The sequence below is a fragment of the Ailuropoda melanoleuca genome, chromosome 8, assembly GCF_002007445.2.
Source record: "Ailuropoda melanoleuca isolate Jingjing chromosome 8, ASM200744v2, whole genome shotgun sequence".
Classification (NCBI taxonomy): Eukaryota; Metazoa; Chordata; class Mammalia; order Carnivora; family Ursidae; genus Ailuropoda; species Ailuropoda melanoleuca.
In genome coordinates, this window is record NC_048225.1 from 78,869,975 (window position 1) to 78,892,367 (window position 22,393).

At 45.7% G+C, this 22,393-nt stretch overlaps 1 protein-coding gene and 1 long non-coding RNA gene across 4 annotated transcripts in view; one reads left to right on the top strand and one right to left on the bottom strand.

Moving 5' to 3' along the window:
* LOC117803414 overlaps positions 1 to 2,799 on the top strand; it is a 32,844-nt gene extending 30,045 nt beyond the window's left edge. Inside the window, exon 4 of the long non-coding RNA XR_004627259.1 lies at positions 2,485 to 2,799. This is a non-coding gene — a long non-coding RNA (uncharacterized LOC117803414). The remainder of the gene's footprint in view (positions 1 to 2,484) is intronic.
* Positions 1 to 22,393, bottom strand: part of TNR (tenascin R) — a 409,151-nt gene that overhangs the window by 29,990 nt on the left and 356,768 nt on the right. For all 3 annotated transcript variants that reach the window (XM_034666755.1, XM_034666756.1, XM_034666757.1), the window contains 9 exons: positions 15,254 to 15,343; positions 13,916 to 14,179; positions 13,049 to 13,318; positions 11,794 to 11,913; positions 10,727 to 10,873; positions 7,833 to 7,952; positions 4,991 to 5,134; positions 4,157 to 4,287; positions 3,120 to 3,252 (listed from right to left, as the gene is read on the bottom strand). In XM_034666755.1, the coding sequence (XP_034522646.1) occupies positions 3,120 to 3,252; positions 4,157 to 4,287; positions 4,991 to 5,134; positions 7,833 to 7,952; positions 10,727 to 10,873; positions 11,794 to 11,913; positions 13,049 to 13,318; positions 13,916 to 14,179; positions 15,254 to 15,343 (1,419 nt within the window). The remainder of the gene's footprint in view (positions 1 to 3,119; positions 3,253 to 4,156; positions 4,288 to 4,990; positions 5,135 to 7,832; positions 7,953 to 10,726; positions 10,874 to 11,793; positions 11,914 to 13,048; positions 13,319 to 13,915; positions 14,180 to 15,253; positions 15,344 to 22,393) is intronic.

The window sequence follows — 22,393 nt, forward strand, 5'->3', positions numbered from 1 at the left end:
AGACGCAGGGAGAAGATGAGCGGGGATGTGCTTGGCATCAGGGGAGGCAGAATCAGGCTCAAGGCACAGCCACTGTGACCACTCTTCCCAGAGGAAGCCTAATCTCGAGGGATCTTTAGGAGATCTACGGGGATGACAGGAGAGTCCTGGCATGAGTAACACCTGCCGTATACACTGGAGGCCCCTTCTCCTGGACTCCTCCTCGAGGCATCTGGCACAAGCCACCTATCAGGCAAACCCCAATCTTTCCCTTCTTGATAACATTCTGATTCCCACATCTAGGAAGCTGGTACTCTTGTAGTCTCTTCTCCTTAATAAAATTTGCTTTTGGCAGGGGAGTTGGAGGACAGGGGGTAGAAAAGGTGGGGGAGGGGCATGGCACAGGCAGTGAAGACTCACTAATGTTGACACGTGTAGGCTTAGTGTAATTTATTCAGGGAAATTTGCATTTGGGGTGGCAGAAAGAACCTGAAATTAGAGGGAATTTAGGAATCATACTCTGTAGGAAGTACCTCTTTGCCTGTCCCAACCCTGTGATGGATATTGAAAATCTCCTTCTATAGCTTTGTTTCACCAGAAACCTCTCTTCCATGCTCTACAGCTGGGATTTAACTATTCTATTCAACCAACATTTATTATGTCCACTATCTGTCAGGCTCTGTGCAAGGTACTTTTGTCTGCAAACTTTTCATTCTGCAAACGGTCATTCCAGTGGGTTCTGATAAATCTCTAAGACAAAACCAGTACGGTGTGGTACGCATCAATGACTTACATTTAAATTTGAGTTTTACAGTAATACTCGGCAAAGGCTTCCATACTTGGACACATCTTTGCCATGCACCACAATAGTAGTGGCAAGTCCTTCTCTGGTATCCCAACTGTACATGGAGCGGCTCAGTCAGTAACTACACTCATTATACAGGAACGTGGGCTCTTCAGTTTTTTCCTTTTTGAGTTGGTATTGGTCATTCCCCAGAAGCCCAGTGTCAACTGGTTTCATAAAAACAAAGAAACAAACACCTAAATACGTCCTGATGGTCCCTCTGCGCTGTTCACCAAACAAAGCCACTACCCTGGCCTCCTTTCCAGATTTCCATGAATTGTTAACCTTCTGCTTATTGGATCTTGCTGAGGCTCCAGCTGGATCTGGGATTCCAGACCCAAACTGTTATACACCCCTGGGGAAGCTTCATGTAAGAGAGGCCAGTGGTGGGCACAGAAGCAGGTAAACTTTGATAGCCCAGGTGGATCTGGAGCAAGGCACAACTGCCAGGTGCTGCAGAAACCTCAGGCATATTATCACACTGCTCACAGCCACTAGCTGTGGCATTGCTAGGATAGGAATTGGAAGCTCATACTACACTGAGCAAGCATTGAAACCCATGCATTTTGGGGATGACGTGATTAGTTGAGACCTAATAAATATGCAAATTGGGAGCTCTGTTTATGTTTCTGTCATCTGGGTCCTTTTATGGGAAAGAAATTCTTAATTCAGTGAAAAGCTCCAATCCATGGGTCTTTGGGTGGTAGCTTGGAAAAGAGGACCATGGAAGACCCTTTAACCTGTGAATATGCAGGGGAGGGCTTGAACAAGAGAGGGTAGCACCTTGATACTGAGATAAGCCACGCTGCGAAAGAACATGGCAGGTGATCATAATTGACTTTAGCCCCCAAAAGTGATCAGGTGTCCTCCAAGTTCCACTTGGTAAAGACCCATCTTAGATTCATGTTTGGTTATGTAACCAAGGCTTATTTTTGTTTTTTAATTAAAAAATTGTTTTTCTGATTATTTGCTCATTGTAGATGCTTTGTAAGATACTGAAAATACAAAAAAGGAGGGAAAAGAGGACTCATTCCTAATCCCACTAACTTAAAGAACCACTGTTAACATTTTGGTGTATTTGATCCAGTGGCCTGCTTTGTCATTTAGAACAAGTCTACAGGGAGAGGCACCTGGGTAGGGATTGGGGATCTTCTGTCACCTCCCTCATGATGGGGGGACTGGGCTCTGGGGCATGGGCAGGATTCCAGTCATCCTGGTACTCTGAGATGGCAGGCACACATACATCTAGGGACAAGGGGTATGCTCACACTTGTCCCACACATGTGCATGGCCACACCCCCAGAATGTGGGGCAGGAAGACAGTTCAAAGTCTGGACTGGGCAGTTCTGCAATACAGACTGTACAGACGGACCGTGGGAAGTGGCAGAAAGGATTTTGAACAGGCACAGTCCCCATAACTTGATCAACTGGAGTCAAATCCCAGTTTTCTTGCTTAAGAGCTATGGGATCTTGGCTGAGTTGCCTCACCTCTGTGTGGCTCAATTCCCTCGACTGTAAATAGGTATAACAGAACATACTTCACAGGCTGTCATGATGAGTGAATTAGGTAGTACATCTAATGATGTAAGAAGAGTGCCTCTTATTAGTTTATTTCCTCTTATACAAATTAGGACACTCTTATCCCTTATGGCCATTTTCAGGTATTTTCTGCTGATACTTACTTGGAGGAAGGCAAGAGGAGCAGCTGGATTTAGAAGACCTTTGTTGTAGTTTGACTCAGCCACTTACTAGGCACGTAAGTCATTCGATTTCCATGCACTCTGTTTCATCATCTGTGAAATGGGGACGATAAGGCGCTCCTCACCAGTTCTTATAGGGACTTAGTTGAGACCACAGGAGTGCAAAAGTGCTTTGTGTATGGAGAAGAAGCCAAGATTTAATATGGAGGGTTTACTCTTGGTGCTTTCATTAAGTGATTCTCTGATTATAGGCACCAGAAGAAGGAAGGAAGGACAGAAGGATGAACTTTGCTGGGAAAACACTTGCAGAAAATCTGAACAGGAACCTGATGTCTTCACTTGGTGCATTTAGTGGGTCCAGGTGGACCAGGGATTTGCACTGTGGTTCCTATGGTTGTTTTGGTAGGAAGAAGTTTCCTGGCAGGGCCTTGGAAGGGGGAGGGGAGGAGTGGAGGAAAGCCTTATTTCCCCTCACAGGAAGAGGCAGTTGGGTTTCTTTGGTCGGTTCCTCCCTGATCAAGTCTCAGCAGAAGCTGCTGCTGAGCCAGAAGTCGAGCAGGGAAGAAGAAGGCATCACAGGGGTGGTGGTCTCTCACCTGTGGTGAAGGTGGCAGAGGTGAGGCCGCTCCGGGAGGTGTCCTGGGCTGCCTGCAGGAGCACTGTGTAGTCTGTGCTCTCCAACAGGCCCTCCAGTCGGATCCACGTGTCCTCTGCATCCACAATCAGCTCCTGTGCAACAAGCGAGGGAGGCAGGTGGAAGGGAGGGACCAACACGCAATTGAGAGGAGCTGGGAAGGGAAGCCCAGAGCCCGCGGCCAGCTGGGTCAGTATTGCCAGGGCCATTGTGTGCTCTCCACTCCACAACAAGGAGGGAACCGAGCCAATAAGCAGAAAGGGCAGCTCCTGTGTGAGATTTAGGCAGCTCTTACCTCACAGATGCACATAGGCATAAAGGTAGGCATGTGAATGATCAAATCCAGTGGTTTTCTGACTGTACGAGATTCCTCAGGACTAGGGGAGGCAGAATCCTAGGCCTGCATCTTCCATATCCAGCAGACTAGCTCTGCTTAAATCGATTGGGTATATTTGGCTTCTGAATAGTATTTCACTTTAAAAAAAAAGGATTTCATTGCGAACAGAAGCTTGACCGCCAGTGCTCTAGAGGTACTGTTTCAACGGCTCAGATAACACAGAAATTTGTCATCTCTTTACTGCAGGCTATAGAGAGGTAGCCTTTATAATGCTGATCAAGAGGCATAAAAGACTGTTGACTTTGATATCCAGCTCATGTTTGCTTGGCCCTGCTAGTGAAATTTCCCCCAAAACTGTGTACTTCTATAGGCTTGGAAGTTTCCAATGTGCTTTGCATCATCATATCGAAAACACCACCACAACCAAGTGAAGTGTAGAGCAGGGCACCCCCATTATCTAGAGCAGACTAAGACTCAGAGAGCTTTCATGCTTTGCTTCGGTTTGGTAAGAGAGTCAGAGCGAAGCCAGGCCTAGCACCAAAGTCTCTGGCTTGCAGACTCAGGCTCTTTCCTCAACAGCATGTGTGTATCCATCATGGCAAACCCAGTGGGCTCCCTTTGGATGGCTTGATAGGAAAATCTCCTTTACAGACAAATCTCACCTTGCGGCTTCCATCAGTGGATTTGTAGGTTAAGATGTAGTTTTCAATCTCTGCTCTGGGAGGCTGCCAGGAGATCAGGGCACTTTGTCTGGTGACTTCACTGGCTGTCAGGTTTGCAGGAGGGTCCAGGACTACAAAGAGGAGAAAATGCCAGGAGTGCTTGCCTCTCCGGCTCGTCTCTGTTTGATTCCATTCCAGGCCCATGTATCTCTTTGCCCACCTATGTGGTCTCTGGGCTGCTTACACGCTGACCCTAGTTCTAGCGTGGACAGGAGCAGAAGGGTGCTCCTGGGCCAGAAGATAATCAGTCAGTGTCATGGTCATTCCTGCAACTATTCCCCGCTTCCCTCACCTGGGCCTCTGGGCCTAGGCGTGACAACTTCCAATCTGACCTATGTCTGAAATCATGACCTTGATAAAAATGCATGTCTGCAAGTTCACTCTTGAGCTCATACCAGTCTCACGTCTATAACTTTGTCTACTGTTCTGGCGTTGATTGTACCCAGCAACTATTTCCCAGATATCAAGGCTGGTAATATGCATCAGATTTTTCTGGGCCCTATGCATTTCCAGTACTGGCCTTTCTCGGCCTGGTTCTACTGCTGTCAGCCAGACTCAGGATGAGAGCAGGAAACAGACATGTGCCTGTTGCCTGAGAGCTGTAGCTCACTTTCACTGGCTTTTGGGTAGCAGTCAACTGAAATACAAACAGCTCATAGCTGCACTGTCCAAAGCCTATCAACTATCATTTAGTGCACCACATGAAGACTGGTAATTTTCAGGATCCACAGAAGCATCTAGGGACACTGGATGTGTAGCCAACCATGTACTCACGGGTAGAGAAGTTGGTGCTGACGGTGCCACTGGTGAGAGGCCCACTGGTGGCATACATATTGACGGTATAGTGGGTGCTAGGAAGCAGGCCAACAAGCTGGAATTCCTCACTGCCTCCATCAACCAGGATGGTCTCTCCTGCAACTGAAATCAGATGAACATGGATAAGAATTGAATAAGGCTATTCAACCTGGGAAAGCCTTACCAAATCCAAAGGCATTGCATAAAGATTCAGTATTAGAATTTTGGAAAGAATCTCTTAAAAGTTATTTAGCTTAGCATTGTATTCCACACAAGCCTCCCCTCTCATCTTGTTTTGCATCTTAATTGAGAAAAATAGTCCTTATTTGGAGGCCAGATTTCTTTTCCATGACATCTACTCGGGCCATTGGGTTTACAAAGAATCAGCTGAACCCTCCGGCTACATGGCTCCTTCTTTCCTGCCACGTCTCCTACTCAAGTCCTCTCTCCTCTAGGTTGAGAAAATTTATCCCCAACCACCATTCCATGTATGTGGCAATTCTAAAATTGTAGATTTTTTTGCACCCGTGGACACAACTTTGCCTTCATTTCTACTGCATTTTGCCTCGTCGATTGAGTTTCGGATCACCGTTTCAGTTTATTGAAATATATTTGAATTTGGATTCTATTGATCACAGTTTAAAATTTTTTTTATTTAAGTACAGTTGACACACAATGTGACATTAGTTTCAGGTGTACAACATGGTGATTCAACTCCCCCATACATTATGCTATGCGCACCACAAGCATAGCTACCATCTCTCACCGTACAGCACTGATACAGTATCAGACTTACACAGTTTCATTTTATATACAAATGTGGTACTCATGTCTTCTCTGTATTCATTCATGCTGTCAATAAAACTGTTCATTAGAGCAGGGCCAAGCCCCTTACGGTGTCATTCGAGTACTTCTGAGTAATTCAGCATTCAAGAAAGTTTACTGGGCACTTCCCCAAACTAGGTAGGGTCTGAGGTTTCAAGTTTCTTGTGGGCTAAAGGCATAGAAGGCATGCAAACAAATAAAAATCCAAACCACCTCTTTGGAAGAGCAAACATAATGATTTGATCTTTTGAATACCCTCATTTGCAACATCCTGCCAGCGGTCACTGCTCTGGCCGTATCAAACCATGGCAGTTCCTCCAAAGTCCTCACGTTCTCTCCTATCTCTACAAATGCACTGTGGCTGTTCTTTGTCTTAGAAGTCCCTTTCTTCTATTCTCCTTCTCTAACTTTACCTAAGATCTGCCTTCTTTCTTCCCCTCAACACCCACCCTCACCGCCAATGAGTGATCTATCAGATGTGGCCCAAGCTGTTTTGTGATTGCCTATGTCATGACACTGCTCACATTGGGTGGTAACAATATACTTGTCTGTCTCGTCAACACCAGAAGTGTTGTGAAGAAAAAAACCCGTGTTTTGTCTCTGAATCCTTACAGCCTTGTTGGGTGTATGGCTTGTGGGAAGACATCCAAAATATTTGTTGAATGAATGGAAGTTAATTGATATGATGGAACCGTGTACTTTGCACCTGTCAGCAAGTGGGTCTGACTACCTTACGGGAATACTGGAAGCTTTGACGGAGGACATAGTGTTGAAACTAAGACGTAGAGGATGGGTTTGTCTAGGCAGACAAGTGGGGATAGAATTTCCGAATAGAGGAAGCAACACATGCAAATGCGTTGTGGTTTAGGAAGGCATGGTGAGAGGTAAGAAATGCAGGCCCATGACATGCAAGGAGGGGAGGCAGGAGTTGAAATGGATTGTGCGTGCACATAGCGGGTTATGATGTATCCATAGTCATGATATTCATTCTTTGAGGAGAGCTATTCAATCAGCTACCATTCTATGTAACTCCAAATATGATCCATCATGTATTTTTCCATCTAAGTGATAAGTAGGTTTTTCTGATGCCTTGCTGAAATCCAAGTGTGTTAGCAGATTTGCCAATAAAAAAAAGATATAAAATGGGTTTGGTAAAACTTATTCTTAGTGAACCTGTGCTGGTATCTTCTTCCAATTTATTTAATAGTCTGTTTTCGTTTTTATTTTCCCAAACTTTAACAATCAGCTTACTTTGCAGCTTAAAAAATTGGTTTTCTCTGTCATTTTTGAAAATTAAGACATCTGCTTATCTTTTGCCTTCTGGTATCTTTGTTCTCTGGATTCCTGAATATAACCCACAACAATTCTGTGATCACATGTATAATTTAGGGAAGGAAATCATTTTCCTAGGCCTAGATACTTGAATTACTGAACACTATTTTGCTTTGGGCTTCTCTATTCAACTTCAAATAGCATAAGGTGAACAAGCATGGTCAGAAGACACTGAAACGCAAGATTTCATGTTGACTCAGCCTTTTGGGTTGGATATGGGTAGACAAGACTAAAGCAACAAGAGTTTGCTAGCTCTGGATCCTTTGTTACCAAGTATTATCTGCTCCAAGCATGGTGCTTTAGTGTTTTTCTTGCTCTATAAGTATCTGGAAAAGTGCACTTTCTTGCCCATAGCATTTGGGGGCAAGTCTTAGCTCAACTCAGAATTTTGTCTTCCAAGTGCTGTTTCTACGTTTTTGTATTTGCTTTTGTTTACGGGCCCTTCTTGTACCTTTCAGATTCAGCTTTCTGAATTTCTATAATTGATATAATTTGTAGAGTTTAGAGAAATCTCGAGAGCTTTACAGTGAAAGTAAGGAAGGAAAATTTCTAAGATGTCCCTCAGATTGATAAAACGTCCTTTTTAAAAAAACTTAAATAATAGTCTTCAGCTCCAGTCCCCACCATTCCCACCTGCCCGATGCATAGGCTTGTAGACGTTTACCTGCAAAGTGTGTGAGAATAATGACGTAGTTCTCCACTCCACCCACTGGTGCCTTCCACTGCAGCAGGGCTTCTGTTGGAGTGATGTTGGTAGCAGTCAGATCCAAGGGGTTGTCCATGGCTGAAACAGAACCAGAGAGTATCAGGTAAAGGTAGGAGATACTGAAGGATGGAAGTGCAGTGAACTATTTCCTATAGTTTCACCCATCATCATATCTACTGCTGTGGTGCACAAAGTAATGAAGTGAGTGGAGATCTCTTTCCTTTCTTCCCTTCGATCCCATCCTCTTCTCCCCTTTCTCCTTCCTCACAAGTACACAGTTCTCTCCTGATTGGCCCCAGATCTTCCTTTTACTTCATTCACTGACTTATGCGCAGAGCCCTGTCAGGTGCTACAGGGGATTCCAAGGTATGGCTGTTGTGTTTGACACATTAAAACCTAGATGGAGAAACTAAGAACGTAGAGGAATTGTTATCTTTCTTTAGTTAATGAGATAATTTGTTTCCCAGGCTACTTGCACTTTCATAAGTATAAAGGGCATGCCTTGTAGAATGATCCCTGTTAACGAACTTCAGAAAGTGTGGTGGGAGTTCCATGAAGTCAAGGAGTATCCACAGCACCTAGAACGTACAAGGTAGTCAGTGCTTGTGGAATGACTGAATGGGTCTCAGTTTGGCTCGAAAGCCACATATAATGAGTGAATTCTTGCTCTGCTACTCACTGGCTCCCTTTGTACTGAGACCTGAGTATCCCTTTTGTGGCCCAGAGAGCCAAGGGGATTCTTCCAGGCTAAAGAACAATAATGCCTGTTGTGGGGAACAGAGTTTGCTTATCATGGGACCAAGTTCCCATTCTTATTTGCCCATGCTCTATGCCTTTGTTTCTTACTATGCTTCCTTTCTATAAAGTTGAGATTTATTTTAGAAATGGATGTTATTATAATAGTTTAGGTATCAACTCAACCTAAGTGTTGTGTAATTTACTTTTGGGGACCAAGATGTGCTATCGATCTGGCCCTGTTGTCTAACTGAAGGTTTCTATTGCTTGCCTATGCTCCTTATTTAGAAGCAACAACTGTGAAATATTTTTCAGATTTTAATATCTGAATTTTATATGTAATCTGTGTCTTTAACAAGTTCTTCAAATGCAACCTTATGAAGAGAGACAAAGAAGAAATGTCTTGGGGGACTAGTTAGCTTGATCTCTCTGAGGTTAACTATGAGACCCTGAAGGAGTACTCATTTCCCAAAGTTGTAAACTCATAGATCTCACATTAAAACAACAACAGAAGAAGACATTTCTGTGGGCAATCTGTTTATTGGGAGTTGCCACAATAGCTCTGTCTGAACCTGAAAGAGGATGGTTTGGCTTGGTACACTGCGGAATATCTGCTTTACAGATACTTGCTGCTTATGACCAAGAACCCAAGGAATGAGGTTTTTTGACCCAAGTTGCTGCTTTCTTTTACCTTAAGGGGTAGGAGGCTCTTAAAGTCCATTTTACAGTCCTCAAAGAGAAAAAGTCTAATTTCTTTACCATGAATTTCTAAGACTTTCAGGAAGGTGGCGGGGGGGCTTCTTTTGACTCATTGGGCATCACTTTGGGTCAATATTTGTTGATTCCTTAATGGTTACAGATAATTTTATGGAAAGGAAAGATTGGACCAAAAACATGGCTGAGTTATGTGTAGTTACAGGCCTGGAAGGAGACTAGGGAAAATGAGAATATCCTGTGGTGTTTTTTAGTAGAATACTTTTTTTAGGTTCTGAAACATTGTGAAGTCATGTTTCTTTGGCCATTACTTTACAGATGTTTCTGGGTCTGTGAGAGCATCTACAAAAGCGGTGAGGAATTCCAAGTTACCTTTTCTTCATTCAGGAAGTGCCGTTCTCTGAGGAAATTAAGCAGCCTCAAGAAATTCCGGTGTTCTCCTAATGAGGCAAGCTGGATATTTCCCATGTGCTATGGGAACGATAGCTTAACTGGGAGGTTAGGTCTGGGGTCTGGGGACAGAAAATTTTGGCTGTCCCCTCTGGTAACTTCTATAGCAAATCTTCCCTAGTTCCGCATGGTGGGCTGACTCAGGGGCCAGAGCGGGAGGAGCAGTGCAGCTCCTGCAGGAGCCCTGTCCTCAGGCCCATCCAAGGAGCTCATTTTCCAAAAGAAGTCCTCCACCTTTTTTTATTTTAAGATTTTATTTATTTATTTGACAGAGAGAGAGAGAGAGACAGCGAGAGAGGGAACACAAGCAGGGGGAGTGGGAGAGGAAGAAGCAGGCTTCCCGCTGAGCAGGGAGACCAATGTGGGGCTCAATCCCAGGACCCTGGGATCATGACCTGAGCCGAAGGCAGACGCTTAACAACTGTGCCACCCAGGCGCCCCCAAAGTCCTCCACCTTTTGAGCATAAAGCAATAACAAGTGCAGCCACTTGGTGACTTCTGACCTGGATGAAGGGTTTCAGGACCCCAAGGATTATTACCGAAATAATAATCTTTTCCTTCTCTGAGGTAAAGTTTACTTGAGTGAGTCTTTTAAAAAAATTAGATAAGATGATTCAGATGTCTGTTCTGGAATTCACTTCCGTACTGTGTCTTTGAAAGGTCACATTTCTTATTGAAAATTCCATGAGAATTTCTGATCTAAACCAATAAGATTATTAGAAGAGGGTTAGTCTCTAAACTCCTGGTATTAGAGGGAAATACCAGAGGGGAGAGAAATGGCAAATTGCTTTGCATGACACAGTGAGTCAGAGGAGCACCCAGGAATGGAACTTCTGAACCCAGAACCAGTGTCCTCTGTATTAGCCAGAACAACTCCATTCTTTGCCTCTTCTGTCTGTTGCAGGTCCTCAATCAGGGTCTTGTCTTGGCTCATGACAGGGAGACATGCCTACCTGTGTGAATGAGGGTACAGACGCGCTCACTCTCCTCTCTGCCCCTCACACTGTTGAGACTGATTTCATATTCAGTGGCTGGATATAGCTTGGTGATGGTGAATTCTGTCACCGTGTTGGGCACCACTGAGCTGTCCAGCCGTCCCACTAAGGAGGAGAAGAAGCCACTGTTAAAGTTCATTGGATCCTTCATCAACACAGCTCATGGTATAATCTACATAGAAGCTTCTGGCAGCACTTCGTCATGAAGCACAGATGGGTGCAAGGCCCAGCGCTCAGTGGGGAAGGAGGAGAAATGATTCATAGACTGGGAATGTTGGAACTTGATGAGACCTTGCATGCTGGTCCCACCCCCTCATTTTATAGGTTCCTTGGAGCAAAGGAAAAAGGTGGTTATGTGGTTTTCTAACAAGCTGGTCTTCTTAAGGCAGTCTAGAGGTCATGGCTGCAAAGAGTGGCCCATGCAGCCCAGAGACAGGGTAGTCTGGAAAACTATCTCCCAGCCTCCCTGGACGGGGGCATGCCCTCTACTTTGTTAACAATGTGGCATGTACCAGCAGGAACTGTCAGGTTGCAGGGGAGGTCTGGGCCAACTTTTTCTGACTCATAACTTGGCTGGAGTGGCAGAAATAGGACCACCATCACTGGACTTCCTTCTAAGGCTCCATATGGTTCAGCTGAGGCTTTATGCATCACCCAGGATTCTAGTCTTGGACTTCACTCTCTCAGAAAAGTGAATGTAACCCTGGGTTTTGGCAGAATTCTTTAGAGTTCATTGTTATTTACTACACCCCCTAGATAAGGTGACCAGTTACCACGGTTCACTCTGCTGATGGAGGGCCTGCTTTCTGGGTGAATGTAGTCAAGCCTTTTGTGAGAGGAGTTGGTAAATTCAGGGTTTCTTGGCTGCTCCCCCTCAACCCACTCTCATTGTGATGGAACATGCCACAGAGAGGAGGAGAATGCAAATGGGGAATGATACCCTCTGGGATATGTAGTTCTCCCATAGCAATCTTCACCTAGCTCCAAATCCCATCCATTTGTGAGAAAGCAAACAACTTTATTACCTTGTGTTGGCCGATAGGATACTCGGTAGTAATCAAAAGATGCAACAGGAGGGCTCCAGGAGACCATAACTGAGTCCTTGGTCACATTGCTAATTGTAATGTCTTTGGGGGGATCAATTCCTAGAAGAACCCGGGTAGTTGTGGGAAAAAGACAGAAAGCACAGTGTGAGAAAGCAATTTCTATCCTTGGTTTCATGTAGACAGAGAGCTAATAGTATTGCAGAGGGAGAAAAGATCTTTATACCAGAGCATCCTTAAAGCCATGGTCAGGCCAAAGTTTCACATGAAACCTCGTAGTTGTTGGCTAAAACTATGTTCATGGAGAATATTTTAACAACATGAAGTCAAGCTGGCAAGCTCTGTGCTGTGCAGCAACTATGACCTGTGTGAAGGCCAGTTGGGAACCTTCCTTTAAGTTCATGTGTTTTCTTTTGAACTGGGATTAACATGGTCATATTCTCTGGAGCAACTTCTCTTGGACAAACCCAACTGTTTCTCTTAGTTTTTAGCAGCCACCTACGGTTCAATTTGGAAAAACTGTCTATCAAGTCTAGAGGGATTTCAGATCACAAGTCCAGAACAAATCCACTTTCCTAACTTGTATTTCATCTGTACTGGATACTTCACTTTTTTTGACTATTGGAGGATCCCAGGGTCGAAACCAGCTGGTGCTTAATCCACTTGTCCAGTTTGTGAGTTCTTGTTAGTATGTAGGAAACCACTGAAACACGCACGTCCTCACCCACATGCACACTCATATCTGGGATTGTATTTGAGAATGATGAGACAAAAATGATCCAGTTCATCTCAGAGTGCCTCTGTTTTCCAAAGAACATGCAAATCAATCCCATTTTCTGAGTCTCAGGTTCCCACATGGTTGCATGTTACCCCCATATAATTTTGAGGAAACATCATTTGTATGAGTGACCTTACTGAGCAGTCAAAAGATGGGGTCTCCTCTTGGAGGCTAACTCTCTTCAGGCTGATAGTGTGAGAACCTCCCGACCAATGCGTTCAAGCAGTGGCATCCTCAAGACATTGAGTCCATTCTACCTTCCAAAAGGAAGTTTCCCATCTTACACATTTTGTGCAACTCTGGAAGAGGTGGCTTTTTCAGGATAGCTCACAGACCCTCTCTAGCCAAATGAGGCAGTCCCTTTCTCCTTGGGTATTTCTCTTTGTAAATTTCATTGACTCGTTGAAGACCTCTAGAGGAACCCCCTTTACCACCTGCTGTCAAGTACCCCAGCCTCACCTGTGGTGATGGAGCCCACGATGGGCTCAGAGGTCACCGTGCCATGGACTGCTACCAGGTTCACAATGTACTCAGTGGCTGGCTGCAGACCCATCAGGACAGTATGCCTCTTGGTAGCATCCAGGGAGACCTCTGTCATCTCTTCCTCTTCATCCCGAGGGCTGTAGTTCAGAATGAGTCTGTCTGCTGGAGGGGATGGGTCACTCCAGGTTATGTTTACGCTGGAGGAGGTCACGTGAGAAAAGTGCAAATGGGAGATGGGGCGGAAGCCTGCAAAGCAGAGGAGATGATGGTTCTGAAACATATTTGAGGTGATGGGACTCTGGGCTAGAAGAGCCAACTGACTGAAGCACCTGTTTTCCTTGTAAATTAGGACTCCACCTTCACTTGCTGACTCAGAGCTTCCCCCTCCTCACTCTCCAGTCCTGTCCATTCTCCTTTCTCCAAGCCATATACTGAAAAATGAATGTCTTCAGCAGGGTACAATCTCTGTGGGTTATTCATAATACTCACCCAGGATTTAAAATCTTTATCCTGGGAGAAATTTAACATGATTACATGGATCCTCTGAATGCCCACTGATTTAGTGCAGGCAGGAGAAGATGAACATAATCATCCCCTTTGTCCAGGCTGTAGAAAACCAGATACAAATTTTCGGGCATGTAGGTAGCCTTACTCATCTCTGCCCCTTATTTACAACCTTTCCATCTCGATATATTTATTAATTTCTCTTCTATCTCCTTTTTCTATCCACATTCTTCCTTCTTAAACAAAATGGGGCATTCAAAGAGTGGGTTGCCTAGATGACCTTCTTGTACTAAGATCCATTAATGCCTGAACCCAGCTGGGATTTCTGCTGCCCTGTACCTGTGAAGGCATCCACAGTGGACTCGAAGCTTTGCTGCCGACCCCTCTCCGCAGTGATCGAAATGATGTACTCTGCTCCTGGCTCTAGATCTGTCAGTGTGTACGAGGTCCTGTCCTTGGGCACAGTGACTTCTGAAGCAATTCCGGAGGATGGGGTAAAGGTAATTCGGTAATGATCAATGGGGCCACTGGCCTTGGTCCAGATGAGGGAGATGGAGGTTTCTGAGGAGGCCGTCACCATGAGGTCTCGGGGACTGTCAAGTTCTGTGGATCAACATAAGTGGCCTATTTTACACCAGTTCCATAGATCAGCCAGTTTTTATTGGAATTAGACCTCCCTGTGGATTTCTAAGCTATCAGCAGGACTGCTGACCACAATGATTAGCTTGTCATTGCTGACAATTATCTCACTTTTTGTTAAGTGCCTTCCCTTTGAAAGATGGCCAAGGGCTTGGTATATAGATGGACAATCTGCATACAGGCATTAGTAGCTCCAACACCACAGGAATACATCCACCTCTGGGACAAAGCTGGCTGCTGATTCTCAAGCTCTCTGTATTCATTTTCTCCCAGCCTTTCTTAGCAAGCCAACCAGGGTACAAGAGGAGTCCCCATCAAGTAGGGATATGACATTCCTGACAATAGTAGCTACCCTGTTCCTGAGGCCATTTTGACTGACCTGGCCATGGGTGTGCAAGTCTGAGAACTCCTGGGGACCCATGTCCTTGTGGTTCTCTACAGAGGCTGTCTACACTAGAATGAGCCTTGGGACAGGGATTGGTTCAAAATCCCCAATTCAGTCCAGGCTGCCTGGACCTAAGGTACTAGAGTGACTTGGAAATTTACCCAGAATTTGGAAACAAATCTGCTGGATCCAGAGTAGCAAGGGTCTCAGGTGGACTTTTCCATTGTCCTTAGATTTAATGGGTTGTTTCCAAATCTAAACCTTTATCCCGGTGGCCTTTCTGAGGGCTTCTATCATGCATGGTGAGGGACACCACATTCTGCCTGTTCTGGGGTAGTCTAGAAAGAAATATGACCTGCTATGACACCAATCGATTTGGAATTTTCCACCCCTGTGGGCAGCCCTTCAGATCATGGGAGAGACATGCACAGATCTGTGGGGAAGCGAGGGAGACCATCCTGCATATTGACGTCACAGGTTAGGCACAGAGACCAGAGTTCTGCAGGTAGATGTTGTTTCTAGGCTGATAACTATCATCCAGGGACCTGTTCATTAAGGGACATTGCCTTCTGACAAAGCCTTGCCAGGACAAGCCTCCGTGGCTTCTCAGGCTTACAGAGTATCCTGGCTTCTGCACCAACCCTCCTACTCACCAGTCCTGGCATTCATGGTAGCTGGTACACTTTGCTGTGAGTTCATGACAGCAGATATTCCAACTCCATACTCAGTGCCAGGCACCAGATCTGTTAGCAGATGCAGAAACAAACATTATTCCGTGTGTGCGTCAGTGGTGGGGAAGGCAGAAAGGAGGGAAGCAAATGAGCTTAGATTCCTGTTCGGATCTTATGTTTAGTCTTCCCTGAATCTCCTCCGAATTTTACCTAGTACGAGATCCCAATTTCACCACTTAGGAAATCCGTACCAAGTCAACAGGATGAAGTGCTCAGTGCAGAGCTTCCTTCTTGCTGCTGATCTCGGGAAGGCAGTGAGGCTGCTCTTATCGGTGACGCTCAGAAATGTGCTCTCCTGTGGAGGTCTCCCTGTGGTACTTAGAGTCTCAGATTGGCTACAGCTGGTGAAAGGAGTCCCTGTGTAAGCTGTGAGTTGGAGGAGTGTGTAATTGAGAGGGATTGTGTGGACATGGGCCTTTGAAGCATTTCTTGAACATTGTGTGTGAGCATCAATGGCACCTTTTATACATAGGGACGGAAACCATATGGGGACTCCAGGATCCCTTACAGGGAGCAACACTGGATGGACTTTCTGAGCACAGGCTGTCAGGCCTTTAATGCAGGGACAGACAGAAGCCATATTGCTGTGGGCTTCCTACCAAGGTCGGTAATTCAGAACCCAGGGTATGTGAAGTAATGGATTCAATCTTAGGATGACTTCTGGGGGACTCCAGAAGATGGAAAAGATGCAAAAATTGTCCAACTAAAGGATGTAAGCTTCTTTGGGGAAATCCTTTGGGGGTTTAATACAGAGAATCGCTGGGAGTCTTCCAGGATATCTGCAATGATCTGGGGTGTTTCCCTACCCTCTCCCGCATTCATTTGTGGACTAACTGGCTTGACGGTATATTAATTTCCCATTGCTGCTGTAACAAATTACTACAATTTAGTGGCTCAAAACAAAATAAGTCTATTGTTGTGCAGTTCAGCATTCAGCAGGTCTGAAGTCTAAATGGTTCAGCAGGGTTGCAGCCTCTGGAGGATCTGGGGGAGAAATAATTTCCTTGCCTTTCCCAGCCCCTCGAGACTGCCTGCATCCCTTGGCTTGTGGCTTCTTAATCCATCTTCAAAGCCAACAGCATAGCATTTTCAAGACTGTTTTTCTTTCTGAACTCTGTGTCCATTGCCCCATCTTCTACTCTGAGTGTTCTCCTTGTATCCCTCTTTTTTAAAAAAGATATTTTATTTATTTATCAGAGAGAGAGGGAGAGGGAGGGGGAGGGAGAGCACAAGCCAGGGGAGCGGCAGGCAGAGGGAGAAGCAGATTCCCCACTGAGCGAGAAGTCTGATGTAGGACTTGATCCCAGGACTCCGGGATCATGACCTTGAGCCAAAGGCAGACACTTAACCGACTGAGCCACTCAGGTGTCCCTCCCTGTATCCCTCTTATAAGAACCCTTGTTCTTACATTGACCCCACCTGGATCACTTAATCACATCTACAAATTGCTTTTCGCCATGTAAGATGACAGAGTCACGTGTTCTTGGGATTAGAATGTGGGGATCTTTGGGGACCATTACTCTAGCATCACACTAGCGTCAAATATGTCCTCATTTACTAGAAGTGGGATTGTAGAAAAATACAAGATCAAATCATCACCATGATGAGTCTGAGTCCTTCTGGTAGGCATGGGGGGTGCTGTGTGGGTCCACAGGAGCCCTGGCTAATGATCATGCTATTCTGCATTTATATTTTAATTTGTTCTTTTCAAAATACCTGAATGTGCTTTGACCCCCACCACAACCTGAGAAAAGTGGATGGGGAGTCTTTTCTCCATCTGTGTTAGTTTCTTGTGGCTGCCATGACAAATGGTGACAACAGGTGGCTCACAACAACAGAAGTTTATTCTCCCACAGTTCTAGAGTCTAGGGGGCTCAAATCAAGGTGTTGGTGGGCAGGGCTCCTTCTAAAGGCTCTAAGGGGAAGCATCTTTCCTTGCCTCTTCCAACTTCTGGTGGTTGTTGGCCATCCTGGGCTTTCCTTACTTGTAGCTACATTGCTCCAGGCTCTGCCTCTGTTGTCTCATTTTGTCTTAGTCAGCTCGGGCTGCTACCACAAACGGCCATAGACTGGGTGGCTTAAACCACATTTATTTCCTACAGTTCTGGAGACTGAGAAGTCCAAGATCAAGGCACCAACAGATCTGACAAAGGGCGAGACCTCACTTCTTGCTGTATTCCCACATAATGGAAAGAACAAGAGAACTCTCTTGGGTCTCTCTTTTATAAGGGCACCAATGCCATTCGTGAGGGTTCCTTGCTCATGACATAATCACCTCCCAAAGGTCCTATCAGCCAATATCACATTTGGAATGAGGTTTCCAACATATGAATTTGGGGCAACACAAACATTAAGTCTGTAACACATGGCATTTCCCCTGTGTGTCTGTGTCTTCTCCCCTTCTTATGAAGACACTGGTCACATTGCATTTAGGGCCCACCTTAATCTGTTCTGAACTCATTTTAATTTGATTTCATCTGTAAAGACCCTATTTCCAAATAAGGTCACATTCATAGGTTCCCGTTGGACATGAATTTGGGGGGGGCACTATTCAAAGCAGTACACCATCATATTATAAAAAGAAACTAAGGCAAAGTTCAGGACTTTTACGAGGAGTGGAATGTCCCAGCCTGCCCCCAATGTCATCCCCTCCCCTGAGCAGCTGTGACTTCCCCAGGATCCCTGAGGTAATAGGAATGATTTTGACAGGAAATGCATTGAGCAACCTTTCCTTAACAAATGGCTTTTTAAAAAAAGAAGATTTGTCTATTTATTTTAGAGAGAGAGTGGGGAGGGGCAGAGGGAGAGGGTGAGAGAACATCTTAAGCAGACTCCCCACCGAGCTTGGGGTCTGACATGGGCTCAGTGTCAGGACCCTGAGATCATGACTCTGAGATCACGACCTGAGCCGAAACCAAGAGTCAGATGCTTGACTGACTGCGCCCCCTACGTGCCCCACAAGTGGCTTGATTTAATGGAGGGAAATGCTGAATGGCAGCCAGAGGGTTCTGCACCCCTCCTCAGCAGAGCTTTAGGAGAGCCAATGCAATAAATCCTCCCATGCAATAAATCCCCCTTGAGTATGGCAGAACCTCCAGGCCTTACTGCCCAGGCTCCCTTGAAGGAGTGCATCAGAACCAGCCCTCTTTTCCCTTTCTCGAACCAGCTCCATCCACTTCTCAACGCTTCGTTCTTTCTTTCTCTAAAGTGTCAGTACCAATGGAGGTCAAGTTTGAAGTTTCACAGGTTTTGAGGTCTGCCGTGCTTCCATGAACACTCAGGCTCTGCCACTTTCTACTGCTGTTAACTTTGATACTCGGTATCTTTGAGCTTCCGTTTCTGTAGAATGGGAAGAGCAATGGTATGTATCTCGAAGGTCCTCATGAGCATGAAACGAAGCACAGTGCCTGGCCCGTCCTGCTCGTAGCCAGTGTCATTATCATCTTGCTCAGAGGACTATTCCAGGATCTTAAGTCTCTTTTTGTGTGCCCCAGGCAGACATAAGGCTGGTCCTCGGCACACCTGTCATCAGTTTGCTGAGGCTTAGCCTGTCGGCTCCGACGAAACCAGTGATTCAGGAAGTCCGGCTGTCAGTGAGGAGCCAGCCCCTTGGCTGGGGGGAGTACCTGCCACTAGATTGAGTGGGTGATTGCAACGCCCCCAGAGCCGTTCCAAGCACACATTTATCTCCGTCAATATGTTCCGCGAGCCCCAGGTACATCCTTGGTTGGAGAAATTAGATTACCTTTGGGACATAAACTACTTTTCTTAGGCATCTGATTGAAACCTTCAATTGCCTATAATGAAGTAGAAATTCTCTGACGTAGATGAAGGGTGACAGATTGAGGGAGTAAGACAGAAATTATATGTTACCAAACGGATCTAACATGTAACGTTTTCATCTGAGTTTCTTATTTATGAAGCTTAAATGAAATGTTCAATAATTTACAACGGAATCATCTTTTCCCCAGAAAACGGCAGAGCAGAATTTAAAGTACTCTCGTCCCAGGCTTTCTGTCTAGGGGATGGGAAAGTGGGACTCGCTTGTAAGTTCCTGCCTCCTGCTTCCCTTTGATTTTCTGTAGCTTTCTTCCTGTGCTACAAGTGAATTGTTGCTCTTTGCCAGCAGGTAAAATACAGTTCTGCTGGAAAAGAAAATGTGTATCGGAGGGACATCCAGCACACTTATACATCAGCACTCTGTGGACTCCTAGGGATTTCTCACTTTTTAAAGACCCCATTGCTCTCCATCAATGCTCCCTTTATCTTTCCATCCACCTCCTGAAAGTGGTGGCGTATGAATGGCTCTGTTGCCTTGCTTCACAATAGCTCAGAAAATTCATCCCATAGGAAACCACCACTCTCCATGCCATATAGAACTTCCTTTGTTCAGCTTGGAGGCTGATGCCTTTCTCAACTCTTTCACGGCACACCCATTCTTCTCTGAACTCCCAAAGCACGCAGTTCATTCGCTCACCAAACATCACTGAGGGCTTCCTTTGTGCCGGGCATAGGGGATGCCAGGGAGAGCTCAATGGACATCACCCTTGCCCTTCCCTTAATGACATAGAAAGAAATCTGTACTGAAGGAGAAAATTATTTTTTGAGCACCCACCGTATGCCGAGCACTGAGCTGCATGCAGTAGGTAATCTAGAAGAATACTGAAGATGAAATGGAGAGAAGAAGGGAGGGATAAACATTGAAGGCAATTTTTTTGAGTGTCTGATGGTCAAGAGTCCTACTACTGGCTATAATGTCTTAGAGGGTGTGCCTATTATCTCATTTAATTCCCCTGCAGCTCTGCTGGGAGGGCATTACTGACGAGCAAATAGAAGCTCAGAGAAGTCCATTCCTTGACTGAGGTCATGAGGCTAATAGACAATAAAATTGGCTTTGGAACTCAAGTCCTTTGTTTTTTCTGACCTGTCATACATAGCATGGTCCCTGTCCCTAAGAATCTTACAGGCTAGTGGAGGGGAGTGGAGTAGCAGATTGGAATTTGAGGAATTTGGCACCACTCCATGGCTTCCTAACTAAGAAAATGGTTTCAGAGGGGGGATAAGATCAGCATGGACAGTAGTGGCCAGGGGAAGCTTTCTAGAGAAGGGACTCGAGTTGAACCTTGAAAGCTAGCCAAGATTAGGAAAGGTAGAGGGAAGAGATATGGAATTCTCTGGTGGGCAGGATGGGACATGGGATCAGGAAGAGATTAATTAGGCCTGAAGAGCAACGGGAGTGAGCAAATTCTTCCCTGCATTGCAAGGACCGTGGGCGATGAAAGTAGAATGACTCACTTCCCCCTGTTTAGGAAGCTGATTCTTCCAGCTTCCTGCTGCTAGCAGGGAAGTCGTGGGGGGAAGCAGGCCCAAGAAGCTGAGATTGCTCCCTCTTGCCAGCAAAAAACATGAATAAGACCCCCTGGGATCTGCAGGCTTGATTGGGTTCAGGTGGACCCATAGAAATAGGGACTCTTTCCATCTCCAAACCCCTGGGCTCTCCCAAGAACTCCCGAGAACTGTGAGCCTCCAGTCTTCCAAACTGGGGTGAGGGTTTGGTTAGCCCTAGTGCATTTACAGGACACCTGTTCTCAAAGGGAAGAGCAACCTGAAGACCCTGTGCCCAAGGAGTTTGTAGTCCATCTCTCAGTTTTTACAGCAATCATGTTCTTGTACTGTTGTGTTAGTTTCCATGTTGGTCTCCTCACTAGACTCTTAGGTCTTGGGTCAAGGGGGTTGATTTTTTATATAATTCAGTCCGTATCGTAGTGAAAGAACATATGATGCATGGAAGCAGCGTAACCAGGGTGATGGGAGCATTGGGAAGACTGAGGAGGGGATGTCTCAACTGGGTTTTGAAGGATCAGAGGTATTTAGGTAGAGAAAAGGCATCGCGGGCAGAAGGAATAATAGATGCAGAGGGGTATCTGGTAAAATAATTCATGAAAACCAGGGACCTAATGCAGGGCTCCTCACAGTGAAAGTTCCAGCAGTGGAATTTGGGTACTAGAGATTTCATAGATAGGAAATATTTGGAGACAGACAGACGATCTTCTGAGAACCCCTGAAATCACACCAGATGGGCAACAATCTATTTTTTTAATATAATGGGTGTTTAAGCTCCCAGGCTCCCCATCCTTATTTTTCTGGGTGATGGTAGATGCTTCTCCAGGGGACCCTGAATGAATCAGGGTTTGGAGGACATCTACCTGTTTTTTGAGTGTGCTGACTTTAATTAAGTAAAGGACTGGCCCCACAAACCTATATTAATATTAATAACAATAATAATAATAATAATAAGGAACATTCTTCAATACAACTCTCTTGTTGCCAGTGAGATTAATGAGAAACATGGCTCATCACCTCCTGTCCTACAGGAACACCCCGTCTCTGGGTCTTCACTATAAACAAGCACTTCCTGTTGAAGCCAAAGCAGGAGATGAATTCCCACCTGGCTTTTTTCCTGGTTCCCTGGCGCTGGTCCTTCAACACAAATAAGGGACAGCCACCTTTCTAGGCCAGCTCTGTGAGGAGGAGGGGTGTGGAAGCTTCTGCCCTTTCTCTCCTCTCTTCTTGGGTCTCTGCGCCCACTCCCCACTTTCTGGCCCCTGGAAGGTGGCACCTTGTTCAGAGAGCGCCTTCCCAAAGTGGCCACTTGGGGTCGCTGTGACTTCACCTGAAGGAGGCTGAGCAGCCTGGCCCAGGCCACAGGCCCATTGCCTGACTCCTCCTCCTCCCCCAGAAGAGCCTGCAGGGCGTTGAAGGTCTGGCACTTGGTCTGGTGTTTGTGCCCTGGCACATCAGGGAGTGCAGACAGGGTGAAGGGAACATCAAGTGCCTTGGTCTGCACTGCTTTGCCAGCTGGACTTCCCTTGGAGGCTCAGATTTCTTCATGGAAAATCCTCCTGTGGACAAGCACGTCTACCTTTGCACCTTGAGGAACCCCCCTTCTTACCACTAGACCTCCACTTGAGCCCCAGGAGAAAATGTGGGTTTGGGTAGAGGCTTCCGTTCTAAGTCCCCAGCAAAACCAGCGGCCCTGAAGGTGGTCACTTGCACACCCGA